This window comes from Ctenocephalides felis, unplaced genomic scaffold (genome assembly GCF_003426905.1).
Source record: "Ctenocephalides felis isolate EL2017-DRISC unplaced genomic scaffold, ASM342690v1 CF-g0.4_SCAFFOLD_01604, whole genome shotgun sequence".
Taxonomy (NCBI): domain Eukaryota; kingdom Metazoa; phylum Arthropoda; class Insecta; order Siphonaptera; family Pulicidae; genus Ctenocephalides; species Ctenocephalides felis.
In genome coordinates this window covers 14,910,076-14,932,742 of record NW_020537758.1, presented here as the reverse complement: position 1 = coordinate 14,932,742, position 22,667 = coordinate 14,910,076, and the positions used below count along the sequence as shown (strand labels likewise).

Sequence of the window (22,667 nt, the reverse complement as noted above, 5' to 3'; positions counted from 1 at the left end):
TGATTGCCCAGAAATCACCACTGTCGCTAATATATAATACCTAATATCCATCGTCCGTCTCGTCATTATAGACGGAAGCCGTCATTATAGACAGCAGCAACACGCCCAGGTAACATGCTCTAAGGAGCGCGCTTCCGCGTCAATTTTATATCTATCGTATCGCATCGCATCTGAGCACGTGCATCGGCACACTTTCTGATTTAGGTAATAATTAACTCTTTTTGTTGTTCTATATGCTATTTAGTGTCCGGATACTCGTGCTGCTTTTTTTTGTGCCTTTTGTGTAGGTGCAATACGAGGTATTTTTGATGATACGGGGTTTATCTATCGCTTTGCTTCGATGTACTTCCTTTGTAATTAAACATATTTGTGTTTGTCATGTTTGGACGTGTAAGATTTTTTTTATTGGTTTTGGTGAGTTTTAATTTAATCATTCTTAGTGCATATGGTTAAAGCTAATGTAACTTTTAATTTTTAATTTATTTTTACAAGTTTTTTCTGTAATTTTATATTGTTTTTTCAACGATTGTGTTAATTACATAAATTACATTGTATTTATTATAATTTCAATATTGTTTTTGATAACGTATTGATTGATTAGATTTTTTGTTTGATTTTCGATTGATAATTTTTTGTTTATATATCAATATAACTGCACACTTTGATATGGCGCGAACACATATATTAAACCATGACATTTTAATATATGAAATTATAGAAACACTTGTAAAAAGATTTGTAAAAATTAAAATTTATGAACTTTATACCATCCAATATATTTTAAACACATTTTCTCCTAAATAACAAATAAAGTTTTTCAACAAGAATATTTGAAAGTAGAGAGAAAAAATATATAACCAGCCATCGATTTTTAGGACGTCGCTATCAACAGATAATCGACATTGTTTAAAAATCCATAACAAAAAGCATTTTCTTTCCTTATTAGTTTTTTTGGTCGTCAGTACTATTGTTTAGTTTACGAGACCTTAAAAAAAATTTAAGGCTACATTATTTAAACTTTTTAGCTTAGCTCCTAATTATTATAAGCTTTATACCACCCAATATATTTTCAACAATCCCCTAAATAACAAGTAAAGCTTTTTAACAAAAATATTTGAAAGTAGAGGGAAAGTAGATGTGTTTCCAGCATTCACCTTGACTCTTACGACGTTGCTGTAAACAGATAATCGACATTGTTTGAAAATTCATAAAAAAAGTATTTTCGTTTGTTGGTAGTTCTTTGGTCGTGAGCACTGTTATTTAGTTTACGAGACTTTAATATAATGTTTAAGGGTACCTTATTTAAATGTTTTAGAAAATATATTGTTATTTTTAAGTTAAATTCAACAGTTTGTTATATAACTTCTATAAAAGCTGACATATGAATAGAGTAAAAAGAAACAACTGAGGCTTTACTCTGGCAAAGGTATAAACAATAAAAAACAAAAAATAAAAATGTAAATTAAGTTAAGAATAGGAAATTTACAAGAGATAGGTTAAATAAGTACATAGTTTTTCCAACTCTGCAGATAATTATTTCTGACGAATAACCAGATCAAGGTTATATACAGTTTTGTGTTTTAAAAAATGTACCAGGAAATTTTTATTCTGCATTGATTGTATAATGTAGCTATTATTTTGCAAAATTTCTTTAAAATTGAAAATATGATATTGGACCTATTTCTTCCAAAGGACTAGGTGACAAATTTAAAAAAAAACAGCAAAAAATGCGCATTTTTACGATGATGATTCGGTTAGAAGTTTTACTGAGCATAGTCAGATAGTTGTTTGTTTGATATGTGTTATTTGTTGCGCTATAATTGGTTATTTGGTTGTTACAATATAATAGCTCAAATTCAAATTGGATCTTTGTGCCCCGTCCTACCCTATATTGTTTTATACTTTATAGAATCCAATGAATTCACGTGAAACTTCTTAGGCATTTTTTCGTATATTTTTGATAATTGGTGTACATCAAATATTCTATTCGAGTAATATTAAAAGAAATCAGACGTATTATTATTAAAGTCGAAACATGTGTTTAATTATAATTTCTTCATTTTTCTTTTCATATATTCCACCCTTATTATTTAATCTTCGGAATACACTAGATAAATTATTTTACAGTTGATTGCTTAATGTCATAATTCGATCACAAAACTTATTTCAAAGCGTCATTAAAAATTAAAGTCGTGCCCTTTATAATATCATATCTTGTGCTTACATATAAAGTACGACTACGACTGACATGGAAAAGTTTTATGAAAAGTTTAGAAAATTGCGGGTTTTTAAAGTGACTATTATCTCATTAATCATTCTAGTATTTAATGAAGTGTACTTTTTGACTTGTGCGACGACTTAAATTATATAGGGACACGCTATAGGAATATGCGCTTTTGTCGAATGTCGAATATTGAGAATTTAGTAATTTAAAAAAAGAGCTAAGCTATATAGGGTTAACTCCCTTGATTTTTATTGTGATACATAATATTGCAATTTAATTTTATTATACCTATAAATAAAAATTCAAACAAAAATTGGATTCTGTTTTGTGATTGATAGATAAGTTGTATTAGATGCATCAACGAGGGCAATATCCCATTCAATATCCCAATATTCAAAAATAGAGTATTACTATGCAAATAAACACATAATTTATAACTATATTTTACTTTACATACTAAGATAATTTGTTTTGGGACTGCAACAATTTTACCAGAATAAATAATTATAATGTTCAAGATTTGTGTCATAAATACAATACTATGAGAAATTTCAAAAAACGCTCAATTATTATAATAAATTATTGTACATGTATAATTATGATTTTATAATTTTAAAATCACCTCGTATAGAATATTATATAACTTACAACCTATTTTATTCAATCAACTGTATTTGATAAAATCGTCTCAGATTTCTCTATTTGGTTAGCTGCCTCTCAAGACAAAACCATCTTCAAATCGAAAGGAAGTCTTTTTCAAAGTATTTGTTCTTCAGTAATATTTATTTAGGACAATACTATATAATCTTAAATCTACGTCATCAGACACATCCTTAATTACTATTCAGATCGTGATACTATTAAAAGGCATTAATCATTTACTGGAAAAGCTTTTAGTGAAATTATACCTACATTAGCATTTCACAACTTTATGTAGTACTTTTGTAACAATTTTCTATTTTTAATGCATTATAATTGCTATTTTGACTGAAAGGTTTTTCGATATTTAGACAATTAGATAATTACACATTTGGGTTGCATAATATACAAAAATCGTCAATGATGAATTATGTAATAATATAATAATTTTGATCGTAAAATATTTTATTCGTAAAAGAAGATCAAAATTGAAGTTTTACTAAATAAAGAAAAACTAAATATCTTACTTATGTAAGCAGCAGAACATTTTAGCATTAGCCATAAAAATAAAGTAATTTTATTTATTTTTAGAATGCAGGTGATTATTAATATGTCAAAAAAATTATATAACAAATCGCAATTACAGATATCCTATGTTTTTTATATTATCGTATTATATTCATGTATTTTTCATTATCAATCAGCCCCAACATTATATCTATTTATTTTTCTCCATTACCTTAATAATTAACTGACTTTTGCTCGTCCATATAATGTACTGGCTTAATGTATTCTTCCAGTATGTAATTCAACCATTCATAATCTTTTAGTTTTCTGGTAAGGATAATTGTCGATCATTTCATTTTAATATATCTAATGCATTTTGATATAGAAGCGATTATTACGTATATTTTTTTATATGAAATTATAGTCTTAGGAATTTTATCAACCCTTTATCGGCGGAATATGGAAAAGTTTAATGGTATAAAAGTATTATATATGGTTTATATAAATATATATATATATATATATATATATATATATATATATATGAGGCAGACACAGTCTCTACATTTGCAGATCCGAGAAGTTTCCTGTCGGAATAAACAGGAAGGAAATTCGTACCAAAATTGAAGATCTCTGAGGCCCTACTGTCGTTATTATATAATGCAACAACCCTAATGAATTTATATTATTCTTCACCACTTTGTGACAAACATTTGTATCATTTATTAGACAGAAATCAATTTGAGGTTGATACTTAAAAAAAAAAAAATTCAGAGATAACTCTTGCTTTCAAGCAAAAAGTGCATTCATTCAAATTGACCCGATAAATTATAAATTTTTCCTTGACTGAAGATTTCTCTCATATCGTGTGAATTCGGTCCCTCGTCGTAAGTTTGTATAACTAGTGCAGAAACTGACCCACATTTAATTAATCGCTCAAATTGTCATGGTCGTATGAATTTATTAGAAATTGTAGCAATGCATTTTTACCCGCAGGCCGGATATTGCAATCAGTAGGCGTCCAGCAGTCTCCCTTTTGGCATCGATGCATCAATTGAATAATACTTTAAGATGTTCGCACAGTTGGTAATAAAAAAGTTATTTGATTGTGAGATCATTTGTTATAATCTCAAGTATAAGTATGTTTAATAATAATGCATAAAACAGAATTATATAATCATCGGTTAAGTTCATCAATTTGATCATGATCAATGAGACAGTCATGATTTCGTATTCTTTAGTTCTTTAATCATTTTCAAATCCATTTATTCTCAATGCCATTTAATTGTTTTTGTGCATTACTTAGCGTAATTTATCCATAATCAATGTATACATTATAATTTAAATATAAAGAATCTTCAGATTGCTTTGTTTGTTCAACTCATCTGCATCTTAATCATTTTTATTAACTTCCCGTAGGATAATTTTCGAAATTTTTATTAACTTACCCTAATTAATGGGTATAATTCGAAAATGAAAATTTTTGCATATCTTTACGTTTTAGAGGTTTCTGAATATTTTTGCATACCTCAGAAGAAAATGGATGTGTGTGTCCGCCATTTTTCATCCACGTTTTAGAGCGCACGGATCAACCGATTTGAATGGAGAGATGTACTGATTAGTTTTGGCAAAGGCAGGCCCAGCCGTTTCGAAGATACAGAGCAAAGAGTGAATAGAAAATTTTAGAGGACGGAGTATCCAATTGGAATAATCCAAAAAACATTCAATTTGTAATAATTGGGAAAACTGGTAATTAGTTTTTGGCACAGGCATGTCCAGCCATTTAGAAGATACTAGATAATGGCATTTTTGAAAGAACTATGCCTCCGATTTGAATTTTTCAAAAAACTTTCTGCTTGTGTTGATGAATCAATTGCTTTTGAAAAAAAAAAAATTATTTTTACAAAAATAATTTATTTTGTATATAAAAAATAATTAAGATTTTAATTTTGATTTCGGCTAAAGTTCTAAAGCTCTCTTATATACTTTAAATAAATAATTTTAACTTTGCAATTCAGTTTATATAATTCTTATAAATCTTTGACAACGTTACAGTATTTATAATAATCTATTTGTAAACATTTAATATTCCTCGAACATTTCGTTACGGCACGGGAAGTTCCAGCAATTTGCAGCGATGCCATATACGGCAAGTTTTTGACTTCCCGAAGCAGAAGTTTATGTTTTCATCAAAAAAATTCTATTTGCTAATTTTATGTTTTCTCGGCGTTTCAAGCCATTCTGAATCGAATAAGACCAAATATGAAAAAAGTATGTGTGTGTGTGAGAGAGAACAGTTTTTTTTGTCATTGCAATGTTGGCTTAATACAGAATTTACTTCCCATTTTTACTTTCGCCGCATTTGTCAATATAACGGATTTGCTTCCGAAAATGACTGCGGATATTTGCAAGAATTTCGCTCTACTACCAGCTGCTCTTTCCAATGAGAATAGTAAATAAAGTATAAAAATCTTAACTGTACATCAATACATTTCGGAATACTGCTTTCTAATTGTCCTTCTCCTAATTGAGCTATTGTTTCAACTTACAAAAAATCATATTCCTTCCCTTATTGACATATTTATCCTCTCTGGCAGGATGTCACCAATATTAAAGTCGGCGCCTGGGAAATCCGAGCGGAACAATAATTATCGTTATAGGAAAGAAATGATGACACTTGCGCCCGCAGACATTTAACTAAGAAACCGACTTGGCGCGTTAATGGGACATTGTTTTAGGTTTGGTTTACGACCGAAGGGTAATTTGATTTAAATTAGTTCAGGGTCTAGAGATTTCGAAACAGTGGTATGATGTGTATGCGACGACATTGCAATCGTGGTTTCTTTTGGGGTTCATATTTTAGGGGATGAATGAATTATGTTGGTTTTATTATGTTCGGAGAATATTCATATCCTGAAATGGTCTAGAGACTGAATAAATTATAGATTTTTTGTAGTGTATAAAATAATATATAATATTACATTTATATAGTGAAATTTTGCTTCTGGTAGATGTGTACTTTTAAATACTGTATGTAGATTATCTTCATAATCTTTTTTGCACGTGTTCGAGCAGACAAACTATAATGGCTTAGAGAAACTGCTCAAAGCGATTCTCCCAAGAAATTAAATTGCAAGACATATGACTCAACAAACAAATCGAGTTAATTCTCAAGTACATACATTAATTTACTTATATGATGCAAGACGCGCAATTAATACCGCACATGTCGACAATTAGCGGTCAAGGGCAAAAATAAAAAATGGTTTTGTTTATGATATGACAAAATTATCTGTTTTGCATTTTTGTTAAGGCTAACAATATTCTATCTATCATAAGTTCTAGTCTATTACCAAAAAGAATAAAAATAGAACTTAATATACTCTTATCGTCTGGTCTGGTTATATCTAAATCTGTATGATTGTGCTGATTGGTGTGTGAACCGTTAGCCTCATGTCCGGCCTGGCAGAGGAAGCTTCCATCTTACGTCTACCCTTGTCACCGATCTCATGGACAACGTAGTAGTGGACGATGGTCGAGACACATTATTATTGAAATCATTATATTCGAATCGTCTATAAACGACAACTGTTGCACCAATAGGACACAGTATAATTTGGACAGAAATCGTAGAATTATGTGGGTCAAGCTTAAAATTAGGAGACGGCGAGATATGGGGGAGGGTGGATCCTGATTTTTGATGTTGAAATAGATTTTCAATACAAAAGTAGGAAAGACTGATTACGGTAGTAACAGTCATCATAACAGCTTAACTATACTGATTTTAAGAAAAAAAACAAAATGAGAAAAATTAAGTATGTTTGTTTAAACAAGATTCCTTTATTACATTGTGTCGACTTCCTACATTAACATAATATGTAGGTCGAATCGCTTGTAAAGGGCTAAAAGTGAGCTTTTTATTCAATTTCTTTCAATAATAACTGTGTACAGATAAATCACTTCGTGTGTTATTTTGCTGTATGTTGAATATTAAATATTAGTAGAATAGATAGATACCAGCAATTAGTTTCGTTTTATGTGACATGTTTTACTTGCCTTATTTGGGTAATTTATTTTTAAATCGTTATAATTAAAAATATATGTACATATATATACATCTTTAATGTTTGTGTATATGTCTTAAGGGTGACACGGATATGTTAATATATATATATATATATATATATATATATATATATTTTATTATCAGTTACAAAGATTTAATGATGTTTTCATGAGCTGATGCATCAAATTGCGACTACTTTGTCCAGAACAGCCAATCGCAGAGCCCCACAAGTGAAACCTATAATCTGAGGCAATTTATCCTCAACAATTTTAATCAGTTCGCGGATCAGTCTCACTCTAAATTTAATTCGACCTATAAGTGTCCGTGTATGACAATACTTAATTCTCTAACTACTTTTGTCCGGGGACTTCTTAATCAGCGATGATGCACACAGGGGAGAACAACTATAATAAACATGAAACATAATCATAATTTATTATTTAAATTCGCTATTTTTTATTTTTGAACACTTTACATTAACCGAGATTGACTTGCAGTTTTAGTAATAACAGATGCATTCTTAGTCAATAAATTAGTAATTTTAATTCTCCAGTTCCCTGTCTGGTGCATTTTGTACAATATAATTTTTTTTATGAGTTGCAAAAAATGTGTATTATTTTTTTATCATTATGTACTATTTTAGAAACCACACTTACATCAATAACTCACAAAAATATTTAAATGCTATTTATTAATTTGTAACAATCCAATAGTTTTCGCAACTCTAGGGTAATGCAACTACTGATTTTTTGCATACAATTTTTGCTTGATTTGTAAAAATTTTTCATACCTTCAAACTTGTTCCTATAAGTCTATTTATTACGTTGGCTCAAGGTTTTCCTCCAATGTTTTCCTTTGTCTACGAACCCTGGTTTCAAGCCGAAGCGCGTTGATTCGATAGCCGTGCGTGTGTTTATGAAATTGCGCGGACGGCATTTCCATTACGGCCCGACACGAGGTGATGTACATACATCACAGAACATCTGATAGTGCTTCTTAAACATATACATAGTTATCAATGATTTATTGATTTCCAGATTAATCAAATAAAGTATTGCATTAGCTATTTTGAAGCCGTAGTTTCGATTTTTGCAAATGCAGGGCTTAAAGGTCACATTTGACTTCAGTGATTATACTGTCTAAACCAAATGAACTACATTACAGGTATCATACAAACGACTACCAAACTATATTCAATAAAATTTCCAGTTAATTCTTAATTACAGAAATATTGTTTTTTCCCTAAAATTTGTCATCTGCTCTTTTTCACTCTATAGACAGGTTAGAAAAAGGACAGCCAGGGCGCAAACCCTGGATCCATTGTCTTATTTTCAAATTTAAAATAATTTTACGATAATGCAGCCAATTATTAAACCAATGCAAAATACATATTTTATGGGCACATATTTTACAAATATCACACTGTATATAACCTTGATCTGGTAGAACTATTTATTTTTAATTTATTTCTTGTCAAATTGCTTTTTTTACTTAATTTACGTTTTATTTACTATTTTCTTATCGTTCACACTTTTAACCAGGGTAAAGGTTTAGTTGGTGCTTTTTGTCTCGCTTAAATGTAAGCTTTTATAGAGATTATATAAAAAAAACTGCTGAATCTAAATTAAAATTAACAATACATCTTATAAAACATTTGAATAACGTGGACTTAAAAGTCATATTTAGGTCTCGTGAACTAAATAACAGTGCTCACAACCAAAAAAAAACAACAACGGAAAAAATACTTTTGTTATGGGTTTTCAAGCATTGTCGTTTATCTTATGATATCACCATCGTAGGAATCAAGGTGATGGCTGGTTACACATCATTTTCCCTCTACTTTCAAATATTGTTGCCGAAAAATTCTTAACCTTACTTGTTTTTGAGCTTTGGTTCGTGGACCTTTTTACCTTCTTCTTTAAGTCTTACTCTACCCTATATATTGCAAGTGTATAAAATATACCGTAAATATAATCAACATTTGTCCACTTTGTCAATATATCAGTTTTGCTTCCAAAAATGACTGAGCTTCCAAAAATCAAGAAAAAAAATCTCACATGAAGGAACTTTTATATTACTATTTTTTTTTAATTATTATATAAATTCAAAATTCTGTTTTGTCCAAATATAGCACATATTGAAGAACTAGCCAAAATCTGTTACAACATCATAGTTTATTAGTATTTATATTGTATTTATATTGTTGTTTAGATGTATTTACCTGTACTTGGTATTGAGCTTCTTGTTGAAAACGTGGTTAGAGAAATCTTTAACACGTTGGAGAAATGTTGTATCGGTTTTCTATGATAAAACGGGTTATATAAAAAATCGATATATTTACATTGTATTATTGAAAAACTAGTTTTATTTAAACAGTAATTTATTGGCGGTGTCAAAAAGTGTTCTTTGGATGCTTCTTCTACCCATAGGAATGACTAATTAGTAGGTTTCACTGTTCCACTAAATTGTGAATAGATTTATAGTAAATGTGGCACCGTCAACATCGTGTCTACATCTTTACCAAGAACTAAGAAAGATAAGTCAACACCTTGTCGACGCCCGCAGTCAAAGTGTAGGAATCTTACCAATATCTATATAGATCGGTGTGTACATCAAAAGGTTCCTATTAGGATGTACATCGAAATACTATTTTCAATATCTTTGATTCACCAATTTTTAAATCCTAAGTATGATTTTGGTAAAATTTTAAGTATCGCTATAATATTCAGTAATCTCTGCGTCTCCTCTCCGGCTACGAGTTGAAGTTCACGAGGCACCTCTTTCCGTTTCCTCATTAGAGATGTTTCCTCTTGGACGGTTTTCCCGTCAGTCGACGTACTGACGTGTGTGTCCTGCTGAAAGATGGATTGGCAAGACTCATCAATTAAACACAGATTTAATCAAATTTGAACTGATAGATGAGACCACGATAAATGAATCTATATTTGATAAATGAATCTATATTTGGTAAACTTAAATAAATAACTTAGACTAAGATCTTCGTGAATTTTAGAAGAGCAAAAATATAATTCAGTAATTGTTCTGTTTGTTTATTGAATTTTTTCTTGAGACCCGGTTTAGGCTAATTTCAATACAGCGGTCAATGCGCAAAAATAAAGATGACTATAATAAATATAAAATAAATTTTTCCCATGACTATTGTGAATATAGAATGACTTCATATCTCATAAATCTTTGATCCCTAATCTAATTTGTCAATAATTTCAAAATTCTACCATAAATTTCTCAGAACTACCCCTTTCCCAAAATCACTTTCGTTTTCCCTGCAAATGAATTTAAGCAGAAATTAAAAGTTATATATTCGGTTAAAGGATATTTTATTGTGATTAATGAGTTTCCGAGGACACCCAACGAGTTGAAGAAAGACATAAAGGGTAAACAACAAATTATCAGGGTTTGCATATCCGGGTGGTTTACAGATAAATATCAATACTATGTGTTGAAAATAGATACCGTTTGGTTAACAATATTTTCTTATACCGAATATTAGTATTTTTGTCAATATTTAGATGTAGAGATTAATGATTGTTATTTTAGGAATATTTCAAAATGTTTTAGGTTTTTATTTTTATTTGAAGGCGATTCTGAGAGTTTACAGATATATGAACCAAGCAGTTATTCCTATTTTAAACAAATCAAACAATGTAAAAATATGATAAAACACTTATTTATAAAATAATAATATACCTATATTACTGGACTTTTTGGTAGTGCAACAAATACTAAGAACATAATTTACGTACAATATTAACTTATTTTATTTTAACTATATTTTTTTATTTCTGATAAATATAATATAAAAGTTAGATAAATATATATAAAAGTGTTAATGTTACAAATTAATTTTCGCTTTTAGAGTTACTAATTTGATCTTATTTTAATTTTAAATATATCATAAAAATCTTTATATCTTCATTAAATAAAACTAGTGGGGCGCATGGCATTGTGCCTTAAGGCAAATTGCTGGAACTTCCCGTACTAAAAATTATTATTTTTTTAAAAGCGATAAACATTTTTGAAAAAAATTTACACCGAAAAAATTAGATTTTTTAGAAACTATAAATTCGACAAAAATTACTTTATAATAGTTCATTACTTAATAATAGCATAGTTTAGAAATTCAGAACTTTTTTTCAAAGCAATCGTACCGCTTTAACAGTATAGAGACGAAATGTAAAGCGCGTAAGCGTCGCGTCGCCATCTAACGGATAAACATTGATACGGAACCCATAGGAATGCAAACAAAATTCATACTTATTGTTAAAATCTCTATAAAATATCTGATAATTTGACGTGCATATGTCTAATGATCATTTTTGACCGCCAAAAGGCTTTTTGTTTTGCTTTTTCCATTAGATCTCCGAAACTGCTAGACCTGCCTTCATAAAAATTTGATCAATTCTTCATCTTGTCAAGACAACTGAACTAGTTTTTGAATTTTTAAAATCGGACGCTCCGTTCTCTTAAAAACCGTGTTACCGTTTGCCCCGTATCTTTGAAACGGCTAAACCTGCCTTTGCCAAAAACTAATCAGCACGTCTCCTTATCAATACAAATCGAGTATTTTTTTAATTATTCAAATCGGTTGATCCGTGTTCCCGAAATCGTTAACGAAAATTAGTATCCGAACACACATACCATACACGCACATACACACATACACACATACATACATCCATTTTTTCTAAGGTTTGCCAAAATATTCAGAAACCTTTGAAACGTCGAGAAATGCAGAAATTTTCATTTTCGATATTTTTGCGATTACTATAACTTACCCTACGGGAAGTTAAAAAAATAAAAATCAATATTTCATAGCTATATAAAAAGTATATATAAAAGTTGATTATAATATTTCATTTTTCCTGTTATAGTTGCCAATTTGAGATTTTATTTTATATGTATATTAAAATATTTTTAAAACGTTAAAAAAAACTCTAGTATAATTATCGCACATGCCACATTATTTATACACGAAACGACCGTTATTCCATGTGTCCCCTCATAGAGCACGAGCCCTTTCACGCTCCCTTGCTTTCTTGGCCGCCACCGGTGATTCTTAAGACGTTGAATTCAACGTCTTAAGAATTCGTCGTCCCTTTTCGACTTATTACAATACTGACTTGCCAAATGGTAAAATTTAAAAAACGACATAGCACGTGATTCTCGCTCGAATAACAATAACCGCCAAGATGTTCGGGCGATATTGTTGTCTTGAAGACGTTAGGCCAAACGTCTTGGAACGAACAATATGGTAGAGGTAAAGCACAGGGCCGGGTAATGGATAGAGTAAAAATATAAATTATTAAAAAAAAATTAAATTTTAATTATTAATAATAATGAGCACTCGCTTAGCTTGTTAAATAAAGTAGGGCGAGGAGCAAAGGTCCAATTTTACTTTCAGTAAATATACTGTCTAAAGCGCAATACATAAGACGTATCAGTAATCCCAGTTAATTCATTATTAAATATGTTTTTTTTTACTTTTTTTAAAAAATTCTTTATATGCCCCTTTTTACCCCTTAGGTGAGATTTGTAGAGGACAGCCAGGAGACAAACAGATGCAATGTCATATTTTTAATTTTAAAGGGATTTTTTTAAATAGCTACATTATTCAACCAATGCAAAATACAAATTTTATGAACACATTTTTTAAAAATATCACGGTGTATATAACCTAGATCTGGTACTTTAGCAGAAATTTTTATCAGCACAGTTAGAAAAACTGTTAATTTAATTTGTGTCTTGTAACATTAATCTTTTTAACATAATTTACTATTTTATTTACTATTTTCTTATTGTTTATACCTTTGTCAATGCAAAGGTCAATTAGTCCTTCTTACCACTACCACATGTAAGCCCTTCTAGAAATTATATTAAAAACTATTGATTTTAGCCTAAAAATAACAATACATTTTACAAAATAATTAAATAACGTATACTTAAAAATTATATTCAGGTACTATAAACTAAACAACAGCGCTCAAAATTTAAAGAGATTTTTTAAAATAATATCTACATTCTACATTATTCAAACAATGCAAAATACAAATTTTATGAACACATTTTTCACATAGATCACAGTGTATATAACCTAGATCTGGTACTTTATTAGAAATATTCATCAGCACAATTGGAAAAACTCTTAATTTAATTTGTATCTTGTAACATTATTGATATTTTTCACTTAATTCACTATTTTATTTACTATTTTCTTATTGTTTATACCTTTGCCAATATAAAGGTCAATTGGTCCTTTTTACCCCACCCACAGGCAAGCTTTTAAAGAGGTTATATAAAACAAAACTGTTGAATCTAAATTAAAAATAACGATAAATTTTACAAATGAATTAAATAATATAATATATAGTTAAAAATTATAATCAGATACTATAAACATAACAACGCTCAAAACCAAAAAAAAAACTCCAAACAATTTTTTTTTTAAATATTACATGACCGTTTATATCCTATTAGCGAAATCGAACGAATTAAGACAAAGGCTGATTACACTTATTTGCCCTCTACTTTCAAATAGTATTGCAAAAAAATTATGTACTTTACTTGTTTTTGATATAATGTTAAAGGACTTTATTACCAATGCACCTTTAAGCCTCACTCGATGTTTGTTTAAAAATATTTATTTTACTTAGATAGATAGTAGATATATTACATAAAAGAAATGTGAGTAATTAGGATTTTGTATATCTATCTTATGATAATAATTCAAATCACTATTAAATAATCATTTGAAACATTATTGTTAATACAAAAAAGTCTGTTCACACACACAAACACATACTTTTTCCAAATTTGGTCTCAATCGATTCAGAATGGCTTAAATCGTCGAGAAAACATAAAATTAGCGAATCGGATTATCTGATGAAAACAAACTTCGGAAAATTAATAAATTAAATAAATTAAATAAATTATGGAAAAAATATAAAAACCATATTACAATGTTAGCTTGATCCTAGTCACATAAAATATAGTTTTAATTTTAACAATAAAAATATGTTCCCATATAACTATAAGACATTTACGTTTACTTTTACCTAATAATTCATTTTTCTTTTTCGTGTTTTCCGTCAAAAAATGCATACGTATCCTTTACTCTATAACCCCAAAAACGTGTTTCACTTAAATATCATCACCAAATTCGATATTCCCACGGATGGATAATTCGCCCCTGTGAATCGGTAAGAAAACACCTTTGCGTCTTTGATTTTCTTGGCCTCGTTATTCGGGAAGGGCAAGGGCAAACGCACCCTATGCATTGTCGCAGGGCATAGGCGTTCCTGTGCCAGTGACTGCAACAGTCTTTATGGCTTTGTGCCCTAAGAAACCGGTACAACACTGTCAGGAATTTATACAGGAACTACTGGATATATGATTCTTGTTTTTTTATTCAACGGTTTCTATTATTATAAATCTATCTAATAGATTTTATGCGATAGGTGAGTCTATAAATTCGCAAAAGAAATGTTGAATGCTTGAAAGGCGAGATGACAATTTTTTTATATTTATTATATATAATAAGCATTTTTATAAATTTTTGAAATGTTTATTTATTATCAAATAGTCGAAATAAAAAACGATACATAATTTAATTATTTATTATATACGTTTTGACACTGTATGTGTGTCATCATTCAACAAGCTATTTAGTACAAACTAAGAAATAACATACACAAATTTACACACATTGTTTTATGAAAAAACAAATTTTTGAATAAAATGAAATAAAAATAAAATTATGTAGTTCGTCACTAAAATGTAAAAAATCGATTAGAAGGCACCTCTGCATTTGTTTCATTTTGATAATCATGTTACTATCTACACAAATTTATTATTACCATAAATAATAATATTATATTTTATTTAAAGTATTGCTTTTTTCTTCAGAAAAAGATTTTCATTCAATATTTTAGTTAAAAATTCTTTACTCAAATTATATTTGTAAAATTGCCATGCTTCTGATGATGATATTGATGATAAAAAATAGTGTAGAATGTTTTTATTTATAAAGTTATTTTTTACACTTTTAATAGGTTTGATTTGTTATATACACTTTGCTATGATATAGTAGTTTGTGATTTGAAAATTATAAATAATTTTGAGATAGTTGTCTTAGAGAAATCAATAATCTTTTTAAACAAAATAGTAAAGAATGCGTTAAAAAATTATTACAATATTTAAAATTAGCTGAAAATTAGATTATATTTACAAATCTCTACATTTATATTATTATATCATTTTATTCAATGTTTCGGATTTTTTTAATAATATTTGTAACATTTCCATGCTTCTGATGATGATATTAATGATAATGCAAAAAATAGTATAGAATGTTCTTATTCACAAAATTACTATTTGCTACACTTTTAATAGGTTTGATTTAATATATACACTTTGTTGTAATATAGTAAATTGCCATTTGAAAATTATAAACACATTTGAGATAGTTGACTTTATAGAGAACGTATAAAATTGATAATCTTTTTAAACAAATAATAAAGGAAAAAAAATAAAAAATTATTACAATATTTTAAATAAATAAAGTCGAAAATTATATTATATTTACAAATGTTTTCATGATACAATTCACTATATTTTCATTGATGAGATTATTTGCTCCGAAATTTGCACCAGATCTTATGTAAAATGCTCATTATTAGTTTTATTTGCGCTTATCAATTTTTTTTATAAATTACTTAAAATTGGATTTCCAATAAATTTTGACAATATCTAGCTTAAAAATTATATATTTCTTAATACTGAAAATCATAAGAATTTTAACATAAAATTTTATCTTAAAAAGTATGCATTAGTAGAAAGGTAAAGCTATAAAATTCAATTTTATTTTATCGACTTAGTCTCAATATTTTTCCCAAAGTTCGACTTGTTACCAAAACTGTGCTTAATCTCTATCATCTTCAACAAAGAAGAAACAATATTTTCAAAAGCAAAATAACCCCGATGCGCGTTCGAAATGACTTTGTTTCTCGGGGGCCACGAAGAAGACGTCTCACCTGGACGATTTTTGTGTACATTGAGTTAGTGCTCTCTCCTTATGGGAAAAGACCGTTGAGACATTTATAATATAAATATGTTCGGGGTTCTCACACAGGTAGTTCGGCTGAAAACAGTGCTTTACTCGTCTTGGAGAATAGAAACACCGAGGGTCTTTTGCACGAGTAAGGAACAATGATGAGATTTTTGCCAAGTCGATAGTAGAAATAATTTTTAATATCAAGTTCATGACATCTAATATTTTTAGTACTTTATTAACATTAAAATAATATACAAATACTTTTACATAATTAAATTTTGTATACATTGCTAATAATATTTAAGTTTCAGTTTCAAATTACTTACCACAGTCCTTGGCTTAACCTTAACCCTACGATTTTCGACTTAGCCGTTTTTACCTGCAAGGTTGTGATTATATTTCTTTTGTGCTTGTTTATTTATTCAGTTCACTTAAATGTCGTAAGCAAGATGAATGAATGAAAGCTTTCAACGGGTTGTTGCTTTCATTCGAATATTTGAATATCAAAAGTATATTTTTTATTGGTATATAAAAAGTTATTTATCTTGGGAGGTGGAATGTCAACGTATTTAGTTATTATAGTAATTGATAATAAAACCTTATTGGACTTTTGATTTGCATTTATTTAAAACTAAAGTTCGAGATCTACATAATAAGTGAATGAAATAAATACATAGTATTATTTTTTGTTATTTTTTATACTAACACATGCTTTATTTTCTCACGTAAATTTCTTTATCTCTTGAGTCAAGTAGACAATATAGAATCGTTCCTAATGACTGACTACTTCATAGCTACTTGTTGGTAATTCTTTGAATTTTTTTCTTCACCATATACATATTTTTACAGATGACACTTCATACATTACTTATACGAACAATCTTAATGCTACTTAATCACGAAATGTTTATGAAGTGTCTATGTTTTGTATGCATTATTACATAGATAGAAAAACAATGTTTTTTATTATAATTTCATAAAGAAAAACACAGTTTTTATCATATTTATAGATAAAAAATGCATTTGGTATTATTTATTTATTTATTTATTTATTTATAACCTCATATAAAATATACATCATGAACATATATTACATTTTTCTATAAAATTATAAATTGAATCATATTTATTAAAAATGTAATTAGAATAACAGGATTCGTTTCTTATATCAATTAATTTCTAATTTCAATTAATTTCTAATATGTGATTGGTTAGTATTTAATATATCATATTTTTATAAAACGAACCTTTCACTAGCATATAATTTGTAAAAAAAGTAGCAATGTAAAATTAAATTACTAAACCAATTATGGTAAATAGATCTAATGGTTTTATATGTATATTTTGCAGTCGTATAGAAAGTATAAGAGAATAAATCTTGAAAATAAATAGAAAAATATCATTTTTTCTTATGCGTTTTAAAATATTTATGTTTAAAATTATTATTATTAATGATTTATTATTGATACTAACTCGATATTATATTTTATTGAAAAAATATATAATATTGCAAAAGCAGTAGTTAGGCACTACTCTATTTTTTTTAAACTAGTATAAAATGATTTATAATTAATTAATTATTTTTCAACAATTTTATAAGCATTTATATATTACTATAAATGTTAGGAAAATATATTTAGAATTTTCATACTATTAATGTTCTTGCAAGAGTAAACATCTATTGCTTGAGGTATCATCAATTACAATTTTTATGTGTATATGTAATGTAATGATTAGTGAGCAATTATATACAAAAGAATATTCGAAGGTAAAAATAATTATTATTCAATATTAAAATAATTAAAAACTTAAAATAAACGTTTTTTGCATTCAAGACTATCTGAAGAACTGTTACCCCTAATTTATAAAATTTTTTTTTTTTTTTAATTTCACAAAAGTAAAATTAAAAATTATGAACTTTTTCAAAAAAAATACATTAAATTTAATAGATTAAACATTTAATAGTCATAATTATAAAAATATTTAAAATAATTAAAACTTCAAGCAAGTTTTGAACTCTACTATTTCTACCACCACATGCTACAGTTTCTCACGCAAATATTCTTTATCTTACCAGCTAGATATTATGCCATTTAAATACAGTTCCAAGCGACTGATTGCACTTACTACAAATTACGTTTGTGTATTATTTTTCCTTTTTGATACCATAAGCAATATTCCATTCGACAGATGGTGTATATCGTACCTTACCGATATAAAATATCGTCTGCATAGGTATATGTGTTCGTTCGCGAGGTAGCATATGTCTCTTGGCCGGGTTCGGGGCTTCACATACGACTGAACAATATGTTCGTTTTGGCCGATAAAGGCCGCAGATAATAATTTTACCTGTTGGCTGTTACTACTTACTATTACAATTGCGGGGGAGATAAAACAAAAAGGAATCGGAAACGACGTCAACCCCACAGTGAAACAGTATGTTGAGACATAAACCACAAATAGTTCTAAAAGTTTAATATCCAAACTTGTTTCAAATTATAGTTCTATCTTAGATGTTCAAGAAATACAAAGAGCATTTTTTATTTTCGATATTTTCTTTAAATTTTGAAATACATATTTTGTATATCCCAGTCGGGGATAAGAGATCATACAAAATATATTTAAATATTATATATTTATTTATGTCATTGTATGTCATATCATCATTTCGTATAATTAATCTAATTATTCAATTATACGTATATATAATTTTGCGTTCACTCTTTTTCTAATCCATTTTTCTAATATTTTTTTATTTTATTTTTATATAGGCACTCTGCTTATTATCATTATTTCTAAACAAATTAGGTATATGGAAATTAATCATTCACTTACTTACTTGCTTTTCCTTCATTCATAATGCAGGTATTATAAATATTCTTAATCCTATTAGTGAGAAATTTAACAGGTCTATTTGAAATATTACTGCAAACTATTTAGAAAAGATATTTTTTACATATGATCAAAAATATTATAAATTATATTTTATAATGATTGAATACCATAATTTTTAAATTGAGAGTTTCTGAAGTCACTCAATCTTCACTAATTTGAAACGTTATTAAATGAATATATTCTGAAATTTTACATGAATTTTTATATATTTTTTATATAAATTTATTTATCAATTATCTAGTTGAGGTTTTAGAAACTTTGTGTAAGTATTCATTTACCTGCTTTCAATATAAGGAAATAGCCAATTTCATATCGGTATTGTTCAGCGCTCTTATTACGAGGGTGCCTAATTATGAACAGATAATGTATTTTTTTTACATAACCATGCCCCTTTGTGTCGTGAGAGAGTTCATATAATTTTATAGCGGTTTTTACGCGAAATGAACTTATTTGGTTCCCAAGATATAACTGAAAATAGAGAAAATATAGGCAATTTGTTGCATGCTTCAATAATTTTAAGTTTTAATAAAATTATGTGAGTGAGATAATTATTATGCTTGTTTATTAAATACTTCTTATAAAATATTTTTTTTTATTAAATACAAGATAAGAAAATTGTTACAAATGTTTTATAAGAATTTTTTATTAAGTTTATTTAAGAGGTCTTTTAAATTTTAAACCGTCAACATAGATAATTAGTGCGTTATGGTTCGTAATCTAACCGTCTTTTTAACTACTTACGATCGCGAAGCATGACCGCTTGCCCTTTAAATCGTGTAGAAGTAAATTTAAAGAGCTCCTTGCAAGACGTAACCGTCTTTGACGATAATTTATATCGCGCGTATCAGCTGACGAAAGCTGTGCTTTTATCGTAGTGTGCGTGCGTGCGTTCGAGCTTTCGTTTCGTTTCGTTAACCTTCGTCCGTGTTCGAGCGTTCTAACTGAAGCTTTTCTTGCACCTTGCAGGTTCGGGCGGCGATGGGAAGGTAAGGCTTCGTCGAGCCAGGAGCGCGAACCGAGGAGCGAGTCAGCCGCGTGAACTGTACAGTGGCAGGGAGCGAGAGGCACTATTGTCGCTGGGTCTCCCACCACGCCGACGGAGAGGTCCGTCGGCCAATAACGTGCGGCCGTTCTTATGATGTCATCGGAGGAGGATACTGACTGTTTCGGCCTGTACGGAGATAAACTATCGAAGAAGGCGAAACGCACCAGACAGCGAGTGGACGCCGGAGAACCAAGAAATAGTTACTCGTCTATACCGAATTTTAGTTCACGGCCTTCCTTCATGAGCGGAGGCATATACGGGGCTATCTTCAGCCAGAACCAACAGCACTTCGGGTTGTTTGGTCCCGGCTACGGTCCAGCCAAAATGTTGAACGAGCTACTCGGACGTCAGGGCCATCCTGGTGACGAGGGCGCCTGCGACGCGCAGGATCAGGTAGGTGGTGGTCGTCATTCATCTGAAGATGGCGGTTCGCCATCTCCGCATGCTACTGAATTGGCTCATCACATGCTGCGTGATATTCTGCAGGGCCGCAAGAAGGAGCTGATGGCGCTAGAGAGCGAACTGCGAGCCGGTCCCGACAACAATAATTGCATCAAGAATAATAATAATAATAACCATCACAACGGTGATGGTCAGTGTGTATCCGCGGATAGTGAAATAAGTGAAGTGGTCGGCGTTAGCGGACGTGCGGAGGGTGGTTCTTTAACGACAGATAATAGTGTTGTGGTCGATGAAGACATTGCTGCGCCGTCTGAGGAGACGCCAATGGACTCGGAACATTCTTTGCCAGCGTCACCACTGCCAACACTCAAGAACGAACCGGAAACAGTGGATACAAATAATACAGATTCGCGTGTTAAAGACTTACAACCCGGTTCTCCCGATAAAAGTGATCAACCGGCACCGTTAGATATGAAACGTGCGCGTGTGGAAAATATAGTGTCGAGCATGCGCAGCAGTCCTGCTCCGCAACAAGTGAATGGTTGTAAGAAACGTAAATTGTATCATCCCCAACAGCATGACAATTATTCGCAATTGGGAATTAATATGCAGCAGTTATTAATCGAAGACGAAGAAGATGACGACGACGATGACGATACAATAGAAACACCGCATACGTTGTTACAAAAACGTGTTGAGAAAAATGCATTAAAATCACAGTTGCGTAGTATGCAGGAGCAACTCGCTGAAATGCAACAAAAATATGTGCAATTGTGCTCGCGAATGGAACACGAATCAGATACTCAAGAAGTGGAAGAAGTTACAAGTGATCTTGAACAAGATGTAGTGAGTCAAACATGTACAGAAAAACGAACACCTATATCATCACCATCCGTTAAAACGACACAATCACCGCCACCAGTGCAACAGACGGCGCCGGCGCCAGCTAATATTATGTCACAAGTGATGAGTAAAATGATGTCAGCGGCAAAAATTCATCCACACGCACATCAAATGCGACATCAAAATCCGCACGGTATGCCTGCAGCATTTAATGGACCTCAACATCCCTTATTGCAACAGCAAATGCACGCGGAAGCGCACGGATTGGCAATGGGCCACCCACATGTACAACATCCACATCACGCTATAAGCAATGCTGCAGCAGTATATTTGGGTGTTAGTCAAAAATTATTCATGGAGCAAGAAGCTAGAATGGCCAAGGAGGCAGCAATGGCTGCTCATGCTGCAGCAGATCAGCAACATCATCAACAACAACAACAGCAACATCAACAGCAGCAGCAACAACAACAGCACCAGACACCGCATATGAATCATTCGCAGCACATACCCAATCACAGCGGCCCAGTCGCACATCAAAGTAATTCACAGTCGAGTCAAACTCTAAATCAATCACAGCAATCGCCACAGTCAATGGGTAAAGATAGCACAAACGAAAGGCCACGACCTGCAGCAGTATCGCTTTCTATGAATCAAGTTACAGGTTCAGATCTAGAGGGACTAGCCGATGCTTTGAAAACAGAAATCACAGCCTCGTTGTCATCGCTTGTGGATTCAGTTGTTACGCGATTTGTGCACCAACGACGATATCTAGGAAAACATTCCGAAGCAGCGGCAGCAGCAGCGGAACAGCTGAACAAGGATCTCCTATTGGCTTCGCAATTGCTCGACCGCAAAAGCCCGCGTGCAAGGCCTCCTCCAGTGACAGATCGTGGTAGCCAAGCGACACAGCCGCAGCAGCCCAATCAACCAGGTAACAACAATAATTCAGCACCACCTGGCCTAATGAACGGCCTGA

The 22,667-nt window shown here is 30.4% G+C and overlaps 1 protein-coding gene across 1 annotated transcript in view; it reads left to right on the top strand.

Moving 5' to 3' along the window:
- Nucleotides 1–22,667, top strand: part of LOC113372637 (homeobox protein prospero-like) — a 171,525-nt gene that overhangs the window by 139,799 nt on the left and 9,059 nt on the right. The window contains exon 4 of the mRNA XM_026612995.1: nt 20,368–22,622. Coding sequence (XP_026468780.1) covers nt 20,537–22,622 — 2,086 coding nt within the window. The 5' untranslated portion in view covers nt 20,368–20,536. The remainder of the gene's footprint in view (nt 1–20,367; nt 22,623–22,667) is intronic.